This window comes from Amphibalanus amphitrite, unplaced genomic scaffold, assembly GCF_019059575.1.
Source record: "Amphibalanus amphitrite isolate SeventyFive unplaced genomic scaffold, NRLGWU_Aamphi_draft 000188F_arrow, whole genome shotgun sequence".
NCBI lineage: Eukaryota > Metazoa > Arthropoda > Thecostraca > Balanomorpha > Balanidae > Amphibalanus > Amphibalanus amphitrite.
This window is the reverse complement of record NW_024881683.1, coordinates 342,185-363,557: the sequence shown is the minus strand read 5'-3', so window position 1 is coordinate 363,557 and position 21,373 is coordinate 342,185. Positions and strand designations below refer to the sequence as shown.

General features: G+C 48.8%; 1 protein-coding gene across 1 annotated transcript in view; it reads left to right on the top strand.

The window, feature by feature from the left end:
- LOC122384384 (glutamate receptor ionotropic, delta-2-like) overlaps positions 1-21,373 on the top strand; it is a 49,035-nt gene that overhangs the window by 6,840 nt on the left and 20,822 nt on the right. Inside the window, exons 2-8 of the mRNA XM_043371750.1 lie at positions 10,696-10,796; positions 11,001-11,194; positions 11,427-11,630; positions 12,532-12,749; positions 18,457-18,557; positions 18,933-19,061; positions 20,361-20,445. Of these exons, the coding sequence (XP_043227685.1) occupies positions 10,711-10,796; positions 11,001-11,194; positions 11,427-11,630; positions 12,532-12,749; positions 18,457-18,557; positions 18,933-19,061; positions 20,361-20,445 (1,017 nt within the window). The 5' untranslated portion in view covers positions 10,696-10,710. The remainder of the gene's footprint in view (positions 1-10,695; positions 10,797-11,000; positions 11,195-11,426; positions 11,631-12,531; positions 12,750-18,456; positions 18,558-18,932; positions 19,062-20,360; positions 20,446-21,373) is intronic.

Below are 21,373 nucleotides of genomic sequence, written 5' to 3'. Positions count from 1 at the left end.
GTACTTCACTTTTGCATTGTTGACTTTGCGTGACGTCATTGATGGCGTCACTAAGACCATTTTAGTTTTGCGTAAATAACCCTCGATCAAATTGAGCTAATGAATCGGAAAAACCGGCAGTGATTTAACCCGCGCACCGACGGGGGTCTGCGCCAACTTCGCACCGACGGGGGGGGGGGCGGATGACCGCCCCCCCCTGAGATCTCGAGAACGAAGCAAGATAGCGACAAGCGGTAAACGGCATCGGATACGCACGGCCAAGATCTACAATTTTTACTAAGGTCATTTTCAGGTCAGGTCAAAGATGACGTCACAGGGGTCGAAAAAGTCAAAATGGCGGCGCTAGATATGGAGAGAGTTTTTTCTCGAATAACTTTCGAATTAGTCAAGATAGGAACAAACTAAGGGCATCATCGTGATCCTCTCGTCAATCCGCATCGAATGATATATATGTTGACCTCGAAAGGTCAAGGTCAAAGGTTGACCTCAGGTCACGTGACCTCGAGGTCATCATGTATATCATTCGATGCGTCTTGACGAGCTGAACACAATGAGACCATCCACGCGTCTGTATCTTGTTCCTGTACGGAGTTATTGGCCAAAAACCTTTGGTGACCTTTGATGACGTCACATGACCTCACAGTTGCCCAACAGCAAAACAGACCTCAAGGTAGTGAAGGTTGATCGTATATGAAGTCATGTATGGTATATGGGGCCATTCCGACCTGTTTTAGTGGTAAAAACAGGGAGTTGATTTTTCCCCCATTGACTTATAATGGGGAGGTCGCGAAATTGACCTGACCTTAGGTCACCGATATCAAAATTCCGAGATATACAAATTGTAGCTACCAATGACCTAATAATATCCTGCGACTTTCAAAGGCCTCCGACATCTACTGTTGCTCTGGCACGGTGACAAAGTTGCAAAAAAGTGACTTGAGGTTGGGTCATTCAAAGTGACCTGGTGACCTGACCTTAAAAGGTAGGAGGTTCAAACTTGCACACCATGTGTAAAATTGATGAGGTTATAGTCATACTAAATTTCGCGGCGCTACGCGCCGCGGTTTTTCCGCTATTCGCGAAAAACCTCAGGGGGGGGCGGATATCCGCCCCCCCCCGTCGGTGCGCGGGTTAAGAAATACCTGTGTAATTGAATGCTATGCGATATGATCTTCGACAAACTTGACCTTGGGAGACTCTGAACTAGCCTTGACCCTAGGTCAACACCTCTATCTGACTTTACCCGAACAAGAAGTAGGTATAGCATTCGACGAGCCTGAGCTAGACAAACACGATGTTGCAAAAAATCGCTGCACTGCGACAATTTTTGGCGGTGTTATTGACTTTAACCGAGCCCGTGCTTTAGGCAGTTGCCTGGCCTAATATGTCACTGGTTGACCTAAGATGGGTAGTACTCGTTGCTTCTCGTAGCGATGCATGCGCTCGTTTTTACTCCGAGGCTCTAGCTCAATCAAAGGCGAAACGGCGAGGGGGTTGTAAGTACCAACCCCCTAGGCCAATGTAGAAAACCAACCGATCCGGTGAGGGTTAAATACCGTAATTTCGATCTAATGTGAAGAACTAAATCGTAGCAATTACGATAGGCTAATGCCACGTTACGCCTGTTTGTTCCCATTTCCGCTCTCTCATCTCTTTCCCTTTCTGACACACTCCCTTCTCTGCTTCCTACCCCCTCTCTCTCTCTCTCTCTTTCTCTCTCTCTCTCTCTCTCTCTCTCTCTCTCTCTCTCTCTCTCTCTCTCTCTCTCTCTCTCTCTCTCTCTCTCTCTCTCTCTCTCTCTCTCTCTCTCTCTCTCTCTCTCTCTCTCTCTCTCTACGTCAATCTTTTCTTACCTTTATAAGCGGGGTGCTACGTCAATCTTTTCTTACCTTTATAAGAGGGGTATGGGTACTCACTACTCACCTATTCGGCGTCGTCCGATGACTCGGAGTCATCATGGCCAGGCAGCTGGTGTCGCTGAGTCTCTATCAGCAGTGGGTTCGCTCGCTCGCGGGCTGTAGTTGGGGATGTAGGCGACAGCCGCTCCCATATCAAGCTGCTTATTACAGGGTCACTCGTAACGAGCAGCTGCTGTGCCACGTCCGTCATCGTGTGCACGCGCGAATCTTTCCGCGCATGATGCAGCCGATAGGACCGGAGATGTTTGTTTCGCGCCTCCTGCGCCTCCTCACTGAACATCCCGATCGGGAGCAGAAGACGGCTGACCACATCTGCCCCGTGGACCAGCAGCTTGTGTGCCGATGCGGGCATGTGGTACCACGGGTACAGAGCGATGTAGTGACGAGCAGTGTCAAGCGCGTAGACGGCATACCTCTGCACATCTATCATGCTTTTGCTGTTGATGGCCTCCAGAATCACCCTGAGTCTCTCAATGAGCTCCTGGTCGACGCCCGTGATGGCACTGAAGACGGCTGGGTCAGCAAAGGCGCGCCGGGCTGTGTTTCCGTCATTGGACGACCCGGATCCTCCCGCTCGTGGTTGGTCTACATGAAGTCCCAGACGTGTTCTGAATTCGTCCTGGATTCTGTGTTTACGCTCCTTCATCACTTTTTGGTTTTCTGATCCTCTGACGGCCCACGTCTTTAGGGGGATGCGGTAGCCAACGTGCAGTATCCATTCGAACATCCGGATCCAAGCATGTAGCGTCGATAGACCGATCTGAAGAGCCTCTTCATCCTTTTCTCGCACGGTGACAACGTCGAGTCGGTTCATTTCTGCCGGCTTGGCACCGCAGATGTTGCAATTCATGGTTGACTTGGTGACATTCATTGGCCCGCTGATGATGTTAGCCACTTTGCCGTCAATCATGGTGAGGTGAAAACTGTGGCTAACGATGAGGACGGCACCGTTGCGAAGTTTCACTTCAGTTGGCTGTTACCGGGCAATCTGCTCCTTGATATGTTTCTCTTCTGTGAGTACCGCACCAGTCGTCTCCTTAACCGACTGGATGTGGATAGGGCGGCACAGCCGTGTTGAAGAAGGCTTCGGGTTCTGCCATACTTCACTTTCTTGTACTCGAAGCTGCAGAGGCACGAGTGTGGAGCAGAAAATGTTGTCCTCGAATCGACCCGACTTCTCATCACAGGTTTGTTCTGTAGAACATTTCTGCTTATATATAGACTGACCACCGGAACCGTCCATGCCCCATTTGTAGACTAACTGCGCCTTGAATATGCTCTGTTCCAATATAGGCTCCGATACAGATGTGGAAGGCATGTCTTGGGGTAGAATGTCAACTTGCAGGCTGTCTGTTTTGCTGATGAGGGCGCTCTCATTCGCACTGACCAGACGCCGGCAGGTGTGGTCAGCCAGGCTCTGCACCGGAACCTCGGCACTGGTATCGGTACATGATAAATCTGGCGGCCAACAACGTCTCTTTGCTTCTAACACCTTGTCGTACGACGGATAGACCTTCATTTTTGTTTTTTCATTCGTCACCGCTGCAAACATTTTGTATGTCCTCTTCGAAGTTTTCCCAGCAACTATCATTGACAGGGCTTCATCAGGGGATAAGCTGCCGGGAGTCTCCTTTTCACATTCTTCTCGATAAGCCACTCTAATTTTTCTCGGTCGATCTGGGGATGCGCCTGCTTCTTTGGCAATGTAAGCAAGGTGGGGCTTCTTTTCCTTCACTGCTCTTTGACCAGTTGCCTTTAGAAGCGCCTCACTTTCATACTGATTTGCGATCTCCATCGACTTTCGCCGTTTAGATCGCTCGCTGAGCCTTGAAAATGGTGTGGCTTGTTTCGTGCTACCACTGGCAGATCCTTTGGCATCCTGCAAATCATCCAAAGATTCGACGATCTCGACTGCTATCTTCTGCTGCACATCCATCCACTGCATATATCTGGCACGAAAGCGATCATCACGACGTCCGCATGCCACCCATCTGCTCAGTATCTTTGACAGATGACTTTTGACCACCATTTCCAAATTGTCTCTTGCATTTGGAGATATTGTCTTACCATTAAATTCCCCTAATAAACACAGCACGGCACGGGACACCGTTTCAGGCGAGGTTGCGCTTGCCCATCCGTTGTTTTTTATGACCTGTAATAGCTCCCATTTGTCTATGTAAACATCGCAAGATGTGATAGAGCTCGCCATATTCGCCACGCTCAAATTGGTTACACTCCCAGAACGCGCTCACTGTGTCCTATCACCACCTAGCTCTGTGTCATCACTAGTTAGCGATATGATATTGGAAAAATTGACCTGTGGCGGCGCTGTTGACCCGGCACAAGGTCACGTGACGCCAGTGACATGCGCCACGTATTTACAGCGTCTTATATTCGCGAGCGTTTCAACTTCACTTTTCAGTCGTGTTGGTTACCAACGTATAGCAAGGCTCTTTTAATACATAAAAAGTATTTTCTGCGCTTTACACAAAATTCATAAACCCAAGCGCATCTGTTTGATATGACCAGCCAACTACACATGGATGCGTGCAGGCCTGACACAGGTCAGCGTGAGCCGGGCGCGACCGCCGAGCCGAAACTGGGGCGGGGCGGGCGGTAGTTGGCTAAGAATATGGGCTCCTGCAAATTTTGCGCAAATATGCGCAGTTAGCTTTTATGTTGCCCTGGTGTAAATTTAAATCCTGCTTCATCACACAAAAAATCAGAGTGGAACTAGATGGGACTACCTGTTGTTTCCTTACCTAAACTTTGCAGTTACATTCAAGAATCACTCTAGGAGAGACTTCTCATTAAACACTTAGCAGAGCTTAGTTGGAAAACAAAAAATCAAAACTTTCACACATACCACTCGGCAACACCATGACGATCATTTTGATATATAATATGTGGGATTTCAACTTGATGTCTATCGACAATAAGACTCTGAATATCCGGCTCAAGAAACCATTACTCTGCGTCAGTTTCCGAGTTCTGGGATACCCCATCTTTGGGGGCTGTTTAAAGTTACTTCTGGTCACCTCAAGTAGTTTTGGGGGGCTGATTAGAATAATTTGGTCAATTTGGAATCGATCTACATCAATAATGACCCAAAACTCCAGAATCGCCCGTGGCCTCTCGTGAGGGCGTTTCCGACCAGTGTGCAGCGGTGCGTGTGGGTTGCATGCATGTTAGCGTTTTACGGCGGCCTGCGGAGCAACGAATTCCTTTTTCACCGATCACGGACGGGGTCTACGATATGGCGATGGGTACTTCACACCCGTTGGCATCAAGAGTCCAGAGGGGTGTTCACGGGCACCGCACACTGCTGCGTGCGGTGTGTGCGGTACGTCCAGCAGGCGTGGGGGTAGGGGATGGGTAGGCGGCTCTGACGTCACGGCTGCGTGCGGTGGACGGTCCGCTGTGGCCAGTCCCGACCGGCCACAGCGGTCGCTGTGTGCGGTGACGCAAGGCTGAAGTAGGGACGCAGTGGGCGGAGCTTGGAGGCTGTGTGCGGTCCGACCGCACACAGGGTCCGTGAACAGCCCTCGGGTCGGCATTCAAACCAGCCGGCTGCGTGGACCGTCGACCTACGTTGAGCTCCCCACAACGGGCACGTCTACCTGTCCGGTGCGGGCCATGCGCGTGTACCACCAGGCAGGGGCTGCGGCAGACGGGGCGCCGCTCTTTACCCTGGAATCGGGGGCAGTGCTCTCGCGGCGCAGTTTGAACAATATTTTTCGCCTCGCGCTCGGACCCGGGTTCTCTTCTCACTCCCTAAGGAGTGGTCTGGCCCAGACTGGCGCGGCGGCGGGAGTGTCCGACTCGGTACTGGACTGACTGGCGTGCGCACTAACTTTGTGGGACATAATATGTATGAGACGGGCGGGACTAGCAGCGGCCAGTACCTGGCAGCAGCTGGCCGCAGTGAGATGCCTTCATCGCCTGTGGGCTCGGCCATTCACATTAGCGATCGGGCTGCCCCCCCCCCCCCTCCCAGCGGCCGCGTCGCGGGAACGCCGAGGCGGCGGGCCGGCGCATTGGGATCGTTGTTGTCATCGGCCCCGCGCTGGCCGCTGGGCGTCAACGGGCGGCGGTGACGCGAGCGGGCCGCCGCTTACAACTGGTTATGACCGTTGGCCCCTTTTATGGCAGGTCGGCCCTAGGCGTCGGTCGGGACACCCTCTGGGGCTCGTGTCCGTGCACCTCATGTCTGTTGGGGGTGTCACGTGACTGACTATTGGAGTGACACATATATCTGTGGACTTCGGGCCGGCGCCCGCCGGCAGGCTCGGAGCGAGTGTCATATGCCTGTAGGGGGAGCGACGGAGCGCCCCAGGCGGCACCGCGGCCATAAACGCGGCGCGCCTTCGCTGGGCTCGGCTGGCGGGGGGTGGGGGTGGCGGTCCCTACCTGGAGAGGGGATGGGACAGCGGGACGAGTACGGCGCCTATTACGGCTGTTGAGACGGTCGGTACCCGCTCCGATCTATCGCCCGGGGGTGGTGATCTGGAACACGCCAGTGGTCTGGGACAAGGAGGTCGGGACGGCGACTGACCTGGGGAGTAGGTCAGTGCGGTGAGTGGCGTGACCTGGCGAGGTCCAGACGGCATTGGCCTGGACAGTGGACAGTTAGGTCGGTTCGGTGATGTGACCTTGCGAGGTCCGTACGACATGCCCTGGGAAGTAAGGTCAGTTCGGGGACGTGCCTGGTAGAGGTCCAAACAGCGGTCGCCTGGAAAGTTAGGTCAGTTCGGTGACGTAACCTGGTAGAGGTCCGAACGGCGTATGCTCTGGAAAGTTAGGCCAGTTGGGTGAGCGATATGACCTGGCAGGAGCTCGGACGGCGACTGACCTGGGAGTTAGGTCAGTTTCGGTGAGTGGCTAGCCTGGCAGGGGTCCGGACGGCAATGACTTGGAATCTGGGTCGGTTCGGTGACATGGCCTTGCCCGCTCGACATGACCTGAAGAGTAAGGTTAGTTCGTTCGGTAAGTGGCGTGGTCTGGCAGGGGTCCGGACGGCAATGACCTGGCACATTGCCCCAATAGACGGTAAATAACTTTTGAAAATACCAATTTCCAATTTTAGTGTTTTCTGGACCAAAATTTTGCGAGGAATCCGATGGTGTGGTCCCCGAAATCTGAAAAATTTCCATTTTGGAGATAGCACCTATTTTTTGAAAAATAAATATTCGTCAGGCTTAATAGTCAAATAAATTGGAAATATAATGAGTTAATTTTTGTAACAACACTAGAATGTGTCGAACATGAATTAGAGATATATTTTAGCTGAGATGATACTATATCTGCGCATACATGTACATGAACTAGTACATTAACCCTCGTCGGCCGAGAAGGGGTGGGGCGGGTGCCGCCTAATAGGGCTTTTCGCGATAGCTTAAAACTCGCTTAGGGTAGACAGCTGAAACTTGGCATACCTAATCTTTTATTCAAGTTGGATCTTTTGACCTCAACTGCGTTTTCAGGTCAAGTCAGATCACTGACCTATGACGTCATAAATGAGCCTCTGCGAGGTCCTCAGATGTTGCAACTTTGCAACGCCCTCAGTGCCAGAGGAACTTTCACAGGAAGATGAAACTTACAGGACGTAGTATCCTTCAGAGGTCTCACAACTTGTATATCTCGGATTTAACCTAAATGTCACATGAGGTCAGGTCGGTCACGTGACCTCACCATTATAAGTCAATGGGGGAAATACGAAAACTGTTATTTTGGCGCCGGTAATGATTTAAAACTATCCCAAGCACATGAAATCGTGGTTTCATGATCGGACCTTACAAAGAGTACATGAAACCACGATTTCATGTGCTTGGGACAGTTTTAGATCATTTCCGGCGCCAAAATAACAGTTTTCATATTTCCCCCATTGACTTATAATGGTGAGGTCACGTGACCGACCTGACCTCATGTGACATTTAGATTAAATCCGAGATATACAAGTTGTGAGACCTCTGAAGGATACTACGTCCTGTAAGTTTCATCTTCCTGTGAAAGTTCCTCTGGCACTGAGGGCGTTGCAAAGTTGCAACATCTGAGGACCTCGCAGAGGCTCATTTATGACGTAATAGGTCAGTGACCTGACCTGACCTGAAAACGCAGTTGAGGTCAAGAGATAAAGCTTGAATAAAAGATTAGGTATGCCAAGTTTCAGCTGTCTACCCTAAGCGAGTTTTAAGCTATCGCGAAAAGCCCTATTAGGCGGCACCCGCCCCACCCCTTCTCGGCCGACGAGGGCTAATGTACTAGTTCATGTACATGTATGCGCAGATATAGTATCATCTCAGCTAAAATATATCTCTAATTCATGTTCGACACATTCTAGTGTTGTTACAAAAATTAACTCATTATATTTCCAATTTATTTGACTATTAAGCCTGACGAATATTTATTTTTCAAAAATAGGTGCTATCTCCAAAATGGAAATTTTTCAGGTTTCGGGGACCACACCATCGGATTCCTCGCAAAATTTTGGTCCAGAAAACACTAAAATTGGAAATTGGTATTTTCAAAAGTTATTTACCGTCTGTTGGGGCAATGTGCTGGGGTGAGTGACGTGGCCAAGTTAGATCTGGAAAGTTAGATTAGTCCAGTGACGTGCCCTGGCAGAGGCCCGGACGGTGACCGACCTGAGAGTTAGGGCGGTCGGTGAGTGGCGTGACCTGACAAAGATCCGGGCGGCAAGGGCTTGGAATGCTCGGTCAGTTCGGTGACGTGACCTAGCGGGGTCCGCTCGACAATGCCCGGGTAAGTTAGGTCAGGTCGGTGGCGTGGCCTGCCGTGTGTAAGCGTGTCCCTCGACGAGTCGCTTCGTCGTGTGACGTCCCAAGTAGCGGAATGTTCCTTGTCCCGCGACTTATGGCGTATCCCTGGATATACCAAGATGGTTAAACGTAAGCACGTGCTGATGGCGTTTGAACGATTTGGTTTATTGATGTTTCACCCAAGTGACCGTAATGTTCATGCTTCTTAGGTATTCTGCGCTTAAAGCATCTGCCTGGGCATCCCCCATGCTATTATCACCATTATTTATATATATACATAGCTGTGTCGTTTGAATAAAAAGCTGGCCAGCCATTTGCTTTAGCCATTTCGAAAGACACTCTTGCTACTTCACGTTGAGCACAAGAAAAAGATCCATCGAGTCAAGCTGCCCTGGTGTTTGAGGGGTGTCGATTGACACTGCCCTGGTTTTGAAGGGTGTCGATTCACACTGCCTTGGTGTTTGAAGGGTGTCGACTCTCACTGCAGTCTATTCACACTGCCCTGGTGTTTGAAGGGGTCGATTCACACTGCCCTGGTGTTTGAAGGGTGTCGTTTCACACTGCCCTGGTGCTTGAAGGGTGTCAATTCATACAATTCCTTGGTGTTTGCGAAGGATGTCGAGTCACACTGCCCTGGTGTTTGAAGGGTGTCGTTTCACTCCGCGCTGGTGTTTGCAGGGTGTCGATTCACAATGCCCTGGTTTTTTGAAGGGTGTCGATTCACACAATTCCCTGCTGTTGCGAAGGGTATCGATTCACACTGTCATGGTGTTTGAAGGGTGTCCTTCAAACTGCCCTGGTGTTAAAGGGCGTCGATTCGCACTGCCCTGGTGCTTGCGAAGAGTGTCGATTCATACTGCCCTGGTGTTTGAAGGGTATCGATTCACACTGCCCTGGTGTTTGAAGGGTGTCGATTCACACAATTCCTTGGTGTTTGCGAAGGGTGTCGATTCACGCGGCACTGGTGTTCGTATTCACACTGCCCTGGTGTTGGAAGGGCGACGTTTCACACTGCCCTAGTGTTGCGAAGGATGACATTCGTTGGGTGAGCACTGCGCCTTGTGTGATGGGCCACCGGGCATTCAAATAGCACTTTTTCTACTCTCGAGAACCAGTCCTTCTGGTAGCTTAACGAGGAGAATCTGAGTGTGCCAATCTCCTACCATTACCTGTCGGTTCCAGTTGGGGCTTTTGGTGGCGGATGAGGAGCGCAACCGAAAAATGGGTGAGTACGGCCAACAACAGCCAAACTGGAATGGGTCGCAGCACGGGACACAGTAGCGACAGAGAGGAAACACTAATCAGTATTAGGGTCCCCTAATAAAGTTTAGTGGCCCCTCTGGAGTGTGAAGACCAGCTGGGTCGGAGGTGGGTTGGGGAGCGGCAGTCCGTGGGGAGGGGCGAGGGTGGGGAGGGCGAGGGAGGAGACGAGAGGACAGACGTCAGTCAGTGAGAGGGGACGACGGTGACAACAGAGGCGGGCCGCGAGTGGCGCGTCTCCCACCCCCCATCCCCAACGGCGCCAATGTCCTCAACATTGTCTCCTCCGTCTCTTTTTCGTTTTTTTTTTATTACTTCTCTCCCTCTCTCGTCCGACGTCGTCTAACTCACGGTTGTGGCGGATGAGGAGCGCAACCGAAAAATGGGTGAGTACGGCCAACAACAGCCAAACTGGAATGGGTCGCAGCACGGGACACAGTAGCGACAGAGAGGAAACACTAACATAAACAAAAACCCAAGCGTCGCTGTTTGAAACAAAAGCGCCATATACTGCGACTTTTTTTTATAGAGATTAGAGAAGGACAACGCATTTCGGTGGGTGTTACAAGTACTGCAAGTACTGCTTCTTTTTTGCAAAAATAAAAACCTTTTTCACATACGAAAATGTGCTAGGAAATTTTCATATTTTATAGAAACTACAGTAGAAATAGTATAGATGTCGAGTAATTTTTATTTAAGAAAAAAGAAAGCTCATTATCTCCCTTTAACTTTCACAGGATCAATACGTCACCATGGAAAAGCTTCCCAATGGAGAGCTCCAAGTCTCCGGGTTCTTGGGAACTCTGCTTAGCTTCCTGGAAGAACGACTAAATTTCAGGTAAGCAAAGAAATCTCTATCTTCATTATCACTGGCTCTCTCTCTCTCTCTCTCTCTCTCTCTCTCTCTCTCTCTCTCTCGCTCTGTTTCCCTCCCTCTGCAATTATCTTACATAAATATATTGATTGCAAAAGAGCTACATTGACAAACGGACTTTCTCTCTAATTATTGTTCAACAGTGCCACCTCACACGTGTGCTTTCAGGGCCGAGATTCACGTTCCGGAGAGGCACATCTTGAAGGGGAATCTTACAGCGGGCGGCATGCTCGGGAACGTGTACAAGCGCCAGCTGGAGATCGGCCTGGCCTCGTTTGCCATTGTGGAGGAGCGCAGAGCCCTGGTGGACTTCACGCCTCACATCGAGTCCACGCATCACAGCTTCCTCATCAGAGACCCCAGTATGTATCCACAGTGGACACCGTCCACTCGTAAACCACACATTCCACACATTCCATCTACCTACTGCAGCACCGCAGTTAGTACGAAATAAATACTACCCTTCCTTCTGCGGTCCTACAGGCCACGGGACACCCTCTGACTTTTGCGGGTGCCTCACTGCGACTGATTACTCACCCACGGGTCATCTAGTGCCTATCAGGACACGCTCCGACCGATCTGCTCTGCCTCCAGCGCTGGCGCTGCCCGATGACGAGGTGAACTGGACGGCCTACCTGGCGCCGTTCGGCCGCTCCGTGTGGTTGGCGCTGCTCGGGGTGGCCGTGCTGGCGTGGCTGGCGGCCGGCGCCACCCTGTGGCTGCTCTCCGGGCCGGTGGACACGCGCTCGTCGGCCGCCGACTCGGCCTGGATCGTCACCGGCACCGTCCTCCAACAGGGTGAGTCGGGGCCGGGGGCCGGGGCCGGAGCTGGGAGACAGGATGTGGCCGGCCGATCCGGCGGCTGGAGATTATGTGATGTGGCTTAGTAACTGCACTACTTTACGTCTCGCTCGGGACATCGTCGCGTTATCACAGCGGCACTGCTGTGTAGCTTAGAGCCATATTTAGTGCATTTATCCAATTCAATCCGAACCAATAGCTCAACTCGGTGGCCCTCCGCCGTCACATAATCAGATGACCGCGTTGTGAGCTCACAGCGTCCAGTCACGCGCTATAGGGGCCTGATAGGGTTCAGGGCTGAAACAGGTAACGTGAGGCATTCGAAATCGATACCTTATGCGATCGCTCCCCTTTCCGCAACGCACTCACATGTTAAATGATCACATTCAAAACAGTCTCATATCTACCATTGGATAGATGATCTAAGGGACCCGAAAATGATGATTGATATACATGGGCATCGAACACTAGGAGTGTGCTGGAGGCTTTCACGCTGAAATCAATTTTGAATAGCCCTTTGGATATTTATGAAGCTACCATCAGGGCTGCGGAGTCGATGGATTTTCGGCGACTCCGACTCCGACTCCGACTCCGGCTTTCAAAAACCAGCTCCGACTCCGACTCCGACTCCGGGCAGAATTGTCGACTCCGACCGACTCCAACTCCCGACTCCGACTCCGCAGACCTAGCAGGGCTGCGGAGTCGACAGATTTTCGGTGACTCCGACTCCGACTCCGGCTCGTTTTTCTAAAATCGACTCCGACTCCGAGTCCGGTCACAACTGTCGACTCCGACCGACTCCGACTCCGCAGCCCTGGCTGCCATGGACTCATGCCCTTCAAAGTGTCTTCACATGCATGACGGGATTACATTGTTCACAGACTGTGTCGGTTTTCAGGCACTGGTCTCCAGCCGAATACGCTGTCGGCCCGCCAGGCGCTGATCTGTCTGTGGATGCTGACCATGCTGCTGTACACGGCCTACACCAGCAACATCGTCTCCCTGCTGGCCTCCAACAGGTTCGCCATGCCGTTCAGCACGCTGCAAGAGCTCAAAAACCTGAAGGACTGGAAGATACTCATCCGTGAAAATGGTTTTGAATATCAGTTTCTGCAGGCGAGTGGTTCATGCGCCATCCTGATATGTTGTAGTATAAAATGTTGTAGTAAGCCCAGCTTGTGCTTAGAGTCCCGAGGGGCTGCAGACATGACCAATTATACAAAATATTTCGATTATTATAGCATTCATGCCTGGAAACGGATGGGTTGGATTTGGATTCTGCTTTGATACACATTTTACAATATTTTAGTTTGCCTGGCCTATTCAAATACATTAGCCGGAAGGGTGTGGTAATAACTGATGTAAACCCAAACGGCACCACGCAGGCCAGGTGCCGTCTGCATGGCGCCGGGCGACCATCAGGGAGGGGTAACTTCGATTGTCAATACAGCCACAAAAAATAACCCGTTCCGTTACCCGTTACTCCTACCCCTACCTTTAACCCGTGATTGTGAATACGGCCACTGGTGTAAGCAAAGTGACCACGGTCAAAAATGCTTTTCCAGTCTGCACATAAGCCAACATTTTGGGATGGTATCGTTTAAAGGTGGAAATAGTTCACTTTCACGAAATTATTTTTTTGCAATGGATTTGTGATTTTTTATGTTCAAAATGATCAGCAAAGAAAATAAAACCTTTTTATAACAAAAGATTATTTTCTATATTTTGATATAGGAAGAACTTTTCAGTTTCTGTAAGGCACACGCGATCCAGTATGAAAAAAGCATGGGTCCCGAAAAGTCTTCAGGAAACTAGAGAAATTATCGCGGCCACCGGCATTTGGGCGATCTGCTCGTGCTTTTGTTACTGGAGCGCCTCTTTCCCCGAGATTGCGCCGGCCACCTGCCATGGACGAAAAATACACGACTTTGAAATCCGGCTGATCGTGGGAAAATACCGCCGGAGGTCTCGGCTATATGCAGGAATTCACCGGGATGTATAGTATATACCACTGCCTCGATGTATAGGCTATAGCCTGCAAGCTGGCTTTGGTGCAAACTGCAAACATGTCAAACATGGCATAGGGCGGATTGTCGATTGATGTAAGCGAATCAGACGTTCAATTGACATTTTCCGATTCTTATTCGATAATTACGGCCAGTTATTTTTTATTTTAGGAAGTGTTATTAGGAGCGGAGCAATAAAATCTCATTTCTCCCCTGTCTCTTTACCTATCTCTCAAATCCCTTGCTCACTCATCTTTCCTCTCCATAGGCGGCGGAACGGGGAGGGCACCGGGGCACCGTCCCCCCTTTGATTTTGGCATTTTAACATTAGCCCTATGGGCGTTGCATGGAAAGAATGGGACCAAAAGTGGGGGTAACGGCCCTGCCTGGCGCCGGAAAAGGGGGCACGACACCGGAGGACCTGCCGACCACTAGGTTTTAGAGGAAGCTTTGTTTCGGTCAAATAAGAATATCGCAGAGCTATGGGATGAGAGCAGCTGTTTGTTTCCGGTGTTTGGGTGAGATTAACCCTCGCACTTATTAGGGGGTCGGCTAGACCCACACATCGTTTTTCGAAAAAAATGGGTAAAAAGTGTTCCATCGGGGTGAAACTTTAAGTAATTTCGTGATAATCAATTCTACACATTTCCTGAAAATTTCATGACCCTGCCACTCGTAACCCTTGACCTGTAACCTGCTTGTCGAGACTATGTCAGGCCGGAATCGCGATTCGACGTATACCACATTATCTATGCATTTCCAGACTTTGTTGTGCCTTATAAACGTGCCAACACGTGAAATGATTGTAGTCTCATGCTTTATAAATTGGTGCCAAAGGGCACTCAAAGGTCAGGTCAAGGGCATTGACCTCAGATTACTTTTAGTCACTTTTTGGAGAGTCAACTTTGGAGATGATTTCCATGTCAATTTTGTCAAAATGTCAATTTTAAAGCAAAAAAAAAGTCAATTTGGGATTTTGTCGAATCTAGAGCCCATTTGAACATTTGAGAAGTACCTAATTTTGGTGCCAAATGCCAATGCAACATGTTACAAACTATGAAGCTGTCACTGGCAGTTAACACCTTTGACTAGCTGGCGTAACACTTACCGGTTGACCTGACCAGACCTGACTCGACCTATGCCAAATGCTAAAAATGCTAAAAAAAGGACTCAGGTTCAGCGCAAAATTTTGTGCTAGGTAGCATTGAGGCTAGAGGTTTGTATTTTCTATTTGTTTAATCGTCTAGTAGGGCAATGTGAGGGGGCAACAAACTAATATAAAAACATGGGCCAGGCACTGCGAATCCAGAAAGGCGACGCTGCGGGAAGTGCATACACTCAAAGAAGTCTCCAAATTCCAAAAACTGATCGAATTTGTATTCCTTACGCGTTACTGTGCACTTTAAAATAAACTTTTCGTAATATAAGTTAAGTTTTCGTATTATTCCTGAAACGAAAACGTAAATTTCTGTCGATTTCTGGCGCTGCCGGGTTATTTGTCCCAAAAGCCCCCTCCTCCTGGATCTGCCAGTGGGGTATTGGCCCTGCTTCACCAGTGATAGCAGCAGTGGCGCGGGAACTTCTTCCAGACTGGGGGGGGGGGGGCTGAACCATCATAGAGATCAACCTAGGGTACCCCCAAATCTAGCTTTCTCATCGGTTTTAGGCCACTTATTTTTCAGACCTTGCCCTTTTCAACGAAAAAAAAGCAGAAAATATTTGCAAAAAAGTGAGGTATTCCGTCTCAGCTGAGTGAAGAAACTATCGTTTTGGCAACCTGGAATAAAGGTTTTAAGCTGCCAAATGCGTTGCCGAGTCAGTAAAATAGGTAGATTTTTCACTCACATGCTTTCTTCCTTTGTGACTCACAACCCCTAATTTGGGGAGGACAAGCTGCCCCAACGGCTCCTGGCCTCATGAAAAGTTGTGAGGCACCGCCCCCACGGCCCCAGAGTTGTGAGGGCAAGCTTCCCCCACTGCCCTCTCCCCCGGTTCCCGCGCCTATGTATGAATCTATGAAATTGTGTTGGTAGATTTCCGATATCGATTCCTCCAGCTGGGGGGGGGGGCTCAAATACATTACGAGCCCCCCCAGCCGAAAAGTTGGAGGGGCTCAGCCCCCCCTAGCCCCCCCCCGGTTCCCGCGCCACTGGATAGCAGCACGCTGCATAGCTACGTTTGGAACAGAGTTGCTGTCTCGTTGAATGCGTTTGATACATTTGTTTGATCGCACGGCAGTGAAGATGTTAGCATCAATATTTCATGACATCACACAGTTTGACGACGCCATGGTTTGTTGATGTTTCCATGGAAACCCAATTTGACACGTGTAATAGCAGCGTGTTGCTTTCACCGGTGAAACAGGGCCCAGGTGGCCTACCATTTGTTTTGTTTTTTTGTTTTTAGAAAAAAACTATCGTATCAGGGCTATGACGAAAAATAAGTGGCCTAAATCCGATGAGAAGACAGGATTTGGGGGTACCCTAGGAGTAGGTTTGGCTCCGTGACCTGGTATGCCCCCCGCGCTGAAACCCTGGATCCGCCAGTGCGTGAAATAATGCATTAAAGATTAAATAACCATGCAAAGTTAGCCCTTTTACTAGTTTTACTGGCAAGGGCGATAATGTTCCCCTGAATGTCCTTATTGATCAGTACGTGAATTTCTCTAGAGTTCTCGTAGATAATTTCTCTAGTTTCTGAAGAATTTTCGGTACCCATGCTCTTTTCATACTGGATGCAAATATATGCAGGGCACACATCCTCAACGCAAGACACCTTTTTCGGGACGAGAAATAGAATATCTTTGCCTAGGGTGATCGTTGGGCTGTAAAAGCTCCTGATTTATGCTCGTCTCAGCCCAAGCTACGGAACTGCTATTCCAGTTCAAAACCCATGTTAAAAAGTGAACTATTTCCTTTAAACGTGGGTCAAGAGCTTCGGCCTAGAAGTTAGAACATTAATTTATCGCTGGCATACAGTAAAATATGTACATAGGTCAAGACCAAACTCAGCCGGTGATAATCTCAGTCCTCACTGGCTTTTGAACACGGCCTTCGAGCTCGTTCGAAACCCCAGTAAGAACCTCGGTCTTGAAAATTTATTTACACCGGCCTCGTTCTGGATTATATAGGGATGATATTATATATTACTTTGATTTTGCCGTAACGAACACAGAACAACATAAAGCTACTTAACCCGCGCCGGGCCGGTGCTCTGAGATTCCGCGCCGGGCCGGGGGGGGGGTGTATGAACGACCCCCCTTCTAACTCGGCTCCTGGGCCACGTAGCGACACGCGGTAAGCGGCAATCGAAAGAACGTCCAAAATAAGGACGAAAAATCTTCGGTCATTTTTTTGGGTCAGGTCAAAGGTCAGGTCACCAGAGGTCACCAAAGGTGAAATGTTGACTATTTCAACATTTTGGAAACTGCCAACGGCTATCTCGGGAACCGATAGAGCTAAAGCGCCGCGGAAAAGCGCATTCGATAGCCATTTTACAGGCCTTTCTGAGTAGTGCTCTCAGATTTGACATCAGGTCAACGGTTTAGCCTCCAGAGGGCAAAAACTCCAAAAATAGCCGTTTTTACGAAAAGCGATTTGCGGCGATAACTTTTGACTCAAAAGAGCCATGACATTACTTTTACCAGTATCGTGTTCCTCTCGTCGAGACATGTCGAATGAACTATAATTTGACCTTGAAAGGTCAACTTGAAAATTTGACCTCAGGTCAAGGTCATGACCTGACCGGAAAAGGTCATGTTGCATATCAGTCGATCCGCAACGTCGACCCGAACGCATCTAAGGCGTTTTCAACGCTCTAGCATGCCTCTATCAGAAGTTATTAGCGAAAAACTGTTAGATTCTGTTCGTGACCTGAGATGACCTCGGGACATAACGAGGGGTCAGTTGCCATTTTCCGGTTCAGTGTGTCAATTTTACCTACATCTCGATGTTTGGCAGTGTCTAGAATGGCGTTCGTGCAAAACAGACGCTTTTCAATTTTCTCCCATTGCCTTATAATGACCGGCCGCAAAAAGTGACCTGACCTTAGGTCACCGATATCAAAATTCCGAGATATACATTTTATAGATACTGTTGCTCTAATTAATCGCTGAAAGTTTCAAGGCAATCGATCAACCGGTGTAGCTATGACGAGCATTCTTATTTTTTCTGAGGTGAGGTCACTTGGCGTGACCCGGTGACCTGACCTAAGGCGACCTGGGTCTGAAATTTTCACAACACGTGCGGAAAAGATGCACGAACAGGTGTGCCAAAAACGACGGAGCTTTTTTGAGATATCTGCGAAAAACCGCAGGGGGGGGGGGGGGTGTTCAAACACCCCCCGGCCCGGCGCGGGTTAAGATCGGATTGTTGCATCTGAATTCTGATTCAATTTATGATCGCTTGATTATGAACTGCTCTCGGTAAGAACTGACAATACATTTTTACTTTTGTTTACTTTCGCTGTTATTATGAAGCCATTTGGAAGCAATAATTTGGTATCTTAAAAGTGTGGCAGGTGTTGCGCGCAAAGTGGTATATATCCGCCACAGCAATAGTTTTTTTCAGTATTATATTTCAAAATCGCTAGAACTGCGCTGATGTCACAAAGCCCAAGGGGGCATTCAAATGCGTTAGACCCTTATAATCCGAAAACTGCAACTTTGAAATTAAATATTTCAGAGTTTAAGTATTTCTCGATGTTGTGAGTGTCTTAACAGGTAATTGCAGGTCAGAGACCCCAATTTGACTATCTGAACTCAAAACTTATGTTATGGTGGGATGGTCATTTTAAGGTGTTATTTTGTTTTGTTTCAGAAGCTGCAGACTTTTGAAAGCCGCCGTTATATGTTCATCGATGACCTAGAAGCTGGAATAGATCGCGTTCTGCAAGGTGGAAAATATGTCCTCTTTTCACCGTATGTGAACGACTTCTATTATTGTTCTATTATGTATCTTTGTTATAGCATGATTCCAATTAATTAATTAATGACCGGATGCTTAAACCTTTGGTCACGAACAGCAGATGCATCCACATTTATCATGAGCATTCATTAGCACCTTTCCTTTCAATCATGCGTGGGGTCATCAAAGATATTTGTGAGGCTGATTTCTGCTTGAAATCTTGCATAAATCGAGTGATCCGCCATGCTAGTTACATATTCCAGTCATACAAATTTAAATATGATGAAACCAACGGATAGCTTGTGTACATGTGTCTCATTGCTCTTCACTTGCGTGCTTCATGCTCAGGAAGTGCGAAGCGTAAACTACTGTTCTATCCTGTCGTTCAGGGTTGCAAACATTGAGGCAACGGTCGAAGCCGACTGCCGTCTCATCTGGGCACCCATCAAACTGGCCTACAGCAGAGGACACGCCATTCTACAAAAAGATCTCCCGTATGGGGATCGAATTTCAAACGCGTAAGCAGTTCGTCGTCGTTTTTATCATTTAGTTAACCCGCGAGTTGCTGGGGGGGGGGGCGTTAAACGCCCCCACTTTTTTCGCCGAGCCATAGCATAAAAACGGCGCGCCGTAGGCGCGCCAAATTTTAGGTACCTGTAGGGAATTGATTGAAGTGCATTGTGACAAAGTTTCAAAAAAATTGGTCGGAAATTTTTTGAGATATCGAGGTTTTAGTGACGTCATGATTTCTGAGTTTTCGACCAAAAACGGCATATGTTCAAAAAATCATATAAAATCACAGAATGGACATAAAGACATGCCGTAAACGCCATTAGACTGCCAATACCATGAACAATCAAATGGCTATCTTCGATTATTGATATTCGTTCCGCATTTTCCAAAATCTTGAACTGAATCTTGGCAATTTCTCGTGACTACTTCACGACCATGATACATGCATTTCTTAAATTGAACTTTTTGAGCCAAACACGTACACATATGATAAAATGAATGTGACTATCGTGTTCTACGCCCCAAATTACCCATAAAACATGTGTCACAGGCTGCGAATATCAGTTTTGATTTTCGGGGATATTTGCCTACCCGGTTGACCTGACCTTGACCCTGACCTATGCTTGCCTGACCCCTACATGGAGCTGACACTCTTGTAGGCCTTATATGATGGGTTGTGCACCGTTTTGACAGAGTTTATGACGAGAGGCGCCCATTGCGAAGTCCTGAAGCCCATGCTCCTGAAAGCCCGATTTCAGGTGTTTGACCTGACCCTGACCCAACCTGTGACCTCAAAATTCAACTTTAAAGTACTCATCTGAAGCGTCTCGTCGCGTTCTTTCGTTTGCCGCCTCGTGCGTTTCGCTGCGCCTATTGGTTCTCGAGTTATCGGCTGGGGGCGTTTAACGCCCCCCCCCCCCCCCAGCAAACGGTGGGTGGCGAAATACCCCAGCAACTGCCGGGTTAATGGTATTCATTGCATAGGAATATATTTGCCAAATTTTGGATTGTATCACTACGTCGTGAATGATAAGTTTCGTGTAATGGCATGACGTTAACTAATAATTAAACAAAATGCTCAATGGTTGTGTTCTTTCTTTCAACGTTCTAATATGGCTATCAATGCGATTTACCGACATGCTCGTGATCGCCGCTTTCTTCCTTCACTTGCAGTCTTTTCAAATTATATTTTCACGCCTGAAAATGAGTTTTACTTTATCAAAAATTCGATATATGTCATTACATAATCAGCTTACATAAAATAAATAACTGCCTGATAAGCGTGGCAGCTGTTTGTTTTATAGCATCCAAGTGCTGGGCGAGGCCGGCATCATCGCCGAGACGTGGAGGAAGGAGACGGAGGCAAAGAGGCTGTGCACCGAGACGAATGTAAGAACTGGCGCCCGTCCCGAGACCCCCCCCCCCCCCAGTGCTCACTGGCCGGTGCACCGGTGCTCCCTTCCTCTGACCTCGCACTGCTCACTGGCCAATGCACCAATGCTTCTGTCATCCGACACTGCAGTGCACCCACTGGCCAGCGCACCAGTGCTTCCTTTCTCTGGCCTCGCAGTGCAGTCAGTGCTCTTTTCTTCGCTCTTTTCCGGTGAAGATTTAAAGGTCTGTAAAAGGGCTATCGAATGCGCTTTTCCGCGCCGCTGTAGCTCTACTGGTTCCCGAGTTAGCCGTTGGCAGTTCCCAAAATTGTTGAAATGGACATTTGACCTTTGACGACCTCTGGCGACCTGACCTTTGACCTGACCCAAATTACGCTGTTTCGAATGCCGCTTACCGCGTGTCGCTACGTGGCCCAGGAGCCGAGTTAGACGGGGGGGGGGGTGTTCAGACCCCCCCCGTTCCGGCGCGGGTTAAGTTTGGCCCTCACTGTTAACATCATTTTGAAGTTTGAACACAGCACGAGAATTACAGCCTGAATTACTGAGGAAACTGGTCAGCGCACATTGTATTGGAGATGTGAACAATATTTTCCAAAAAAGTTTTGATCACCGATGATGTACCGTTCTGTTAAACGCCGTGCGATTTATTAATTAGTTCAGTTATCATTCCTGTTATGATTAAGTATAGTATTTGTAATGACCTTTTCCTCGACTTAAGAAATGTAAAAAAGTCAAAAGTGATGTATTCTAATGGGTGAATTTTCGCCCACAAGGCATCATCAGACAAGCAACTAGCTGAAGCAAATGCCGCCGTTAGGAAAACAAATGTTGACAAAACGTCTCAAGTTATAGTACATTTTCTTGTTATTGCGTGGTTATTGCTTCTACATTTTATATATTGAGAATGGAAGTCGGCCTAAGTT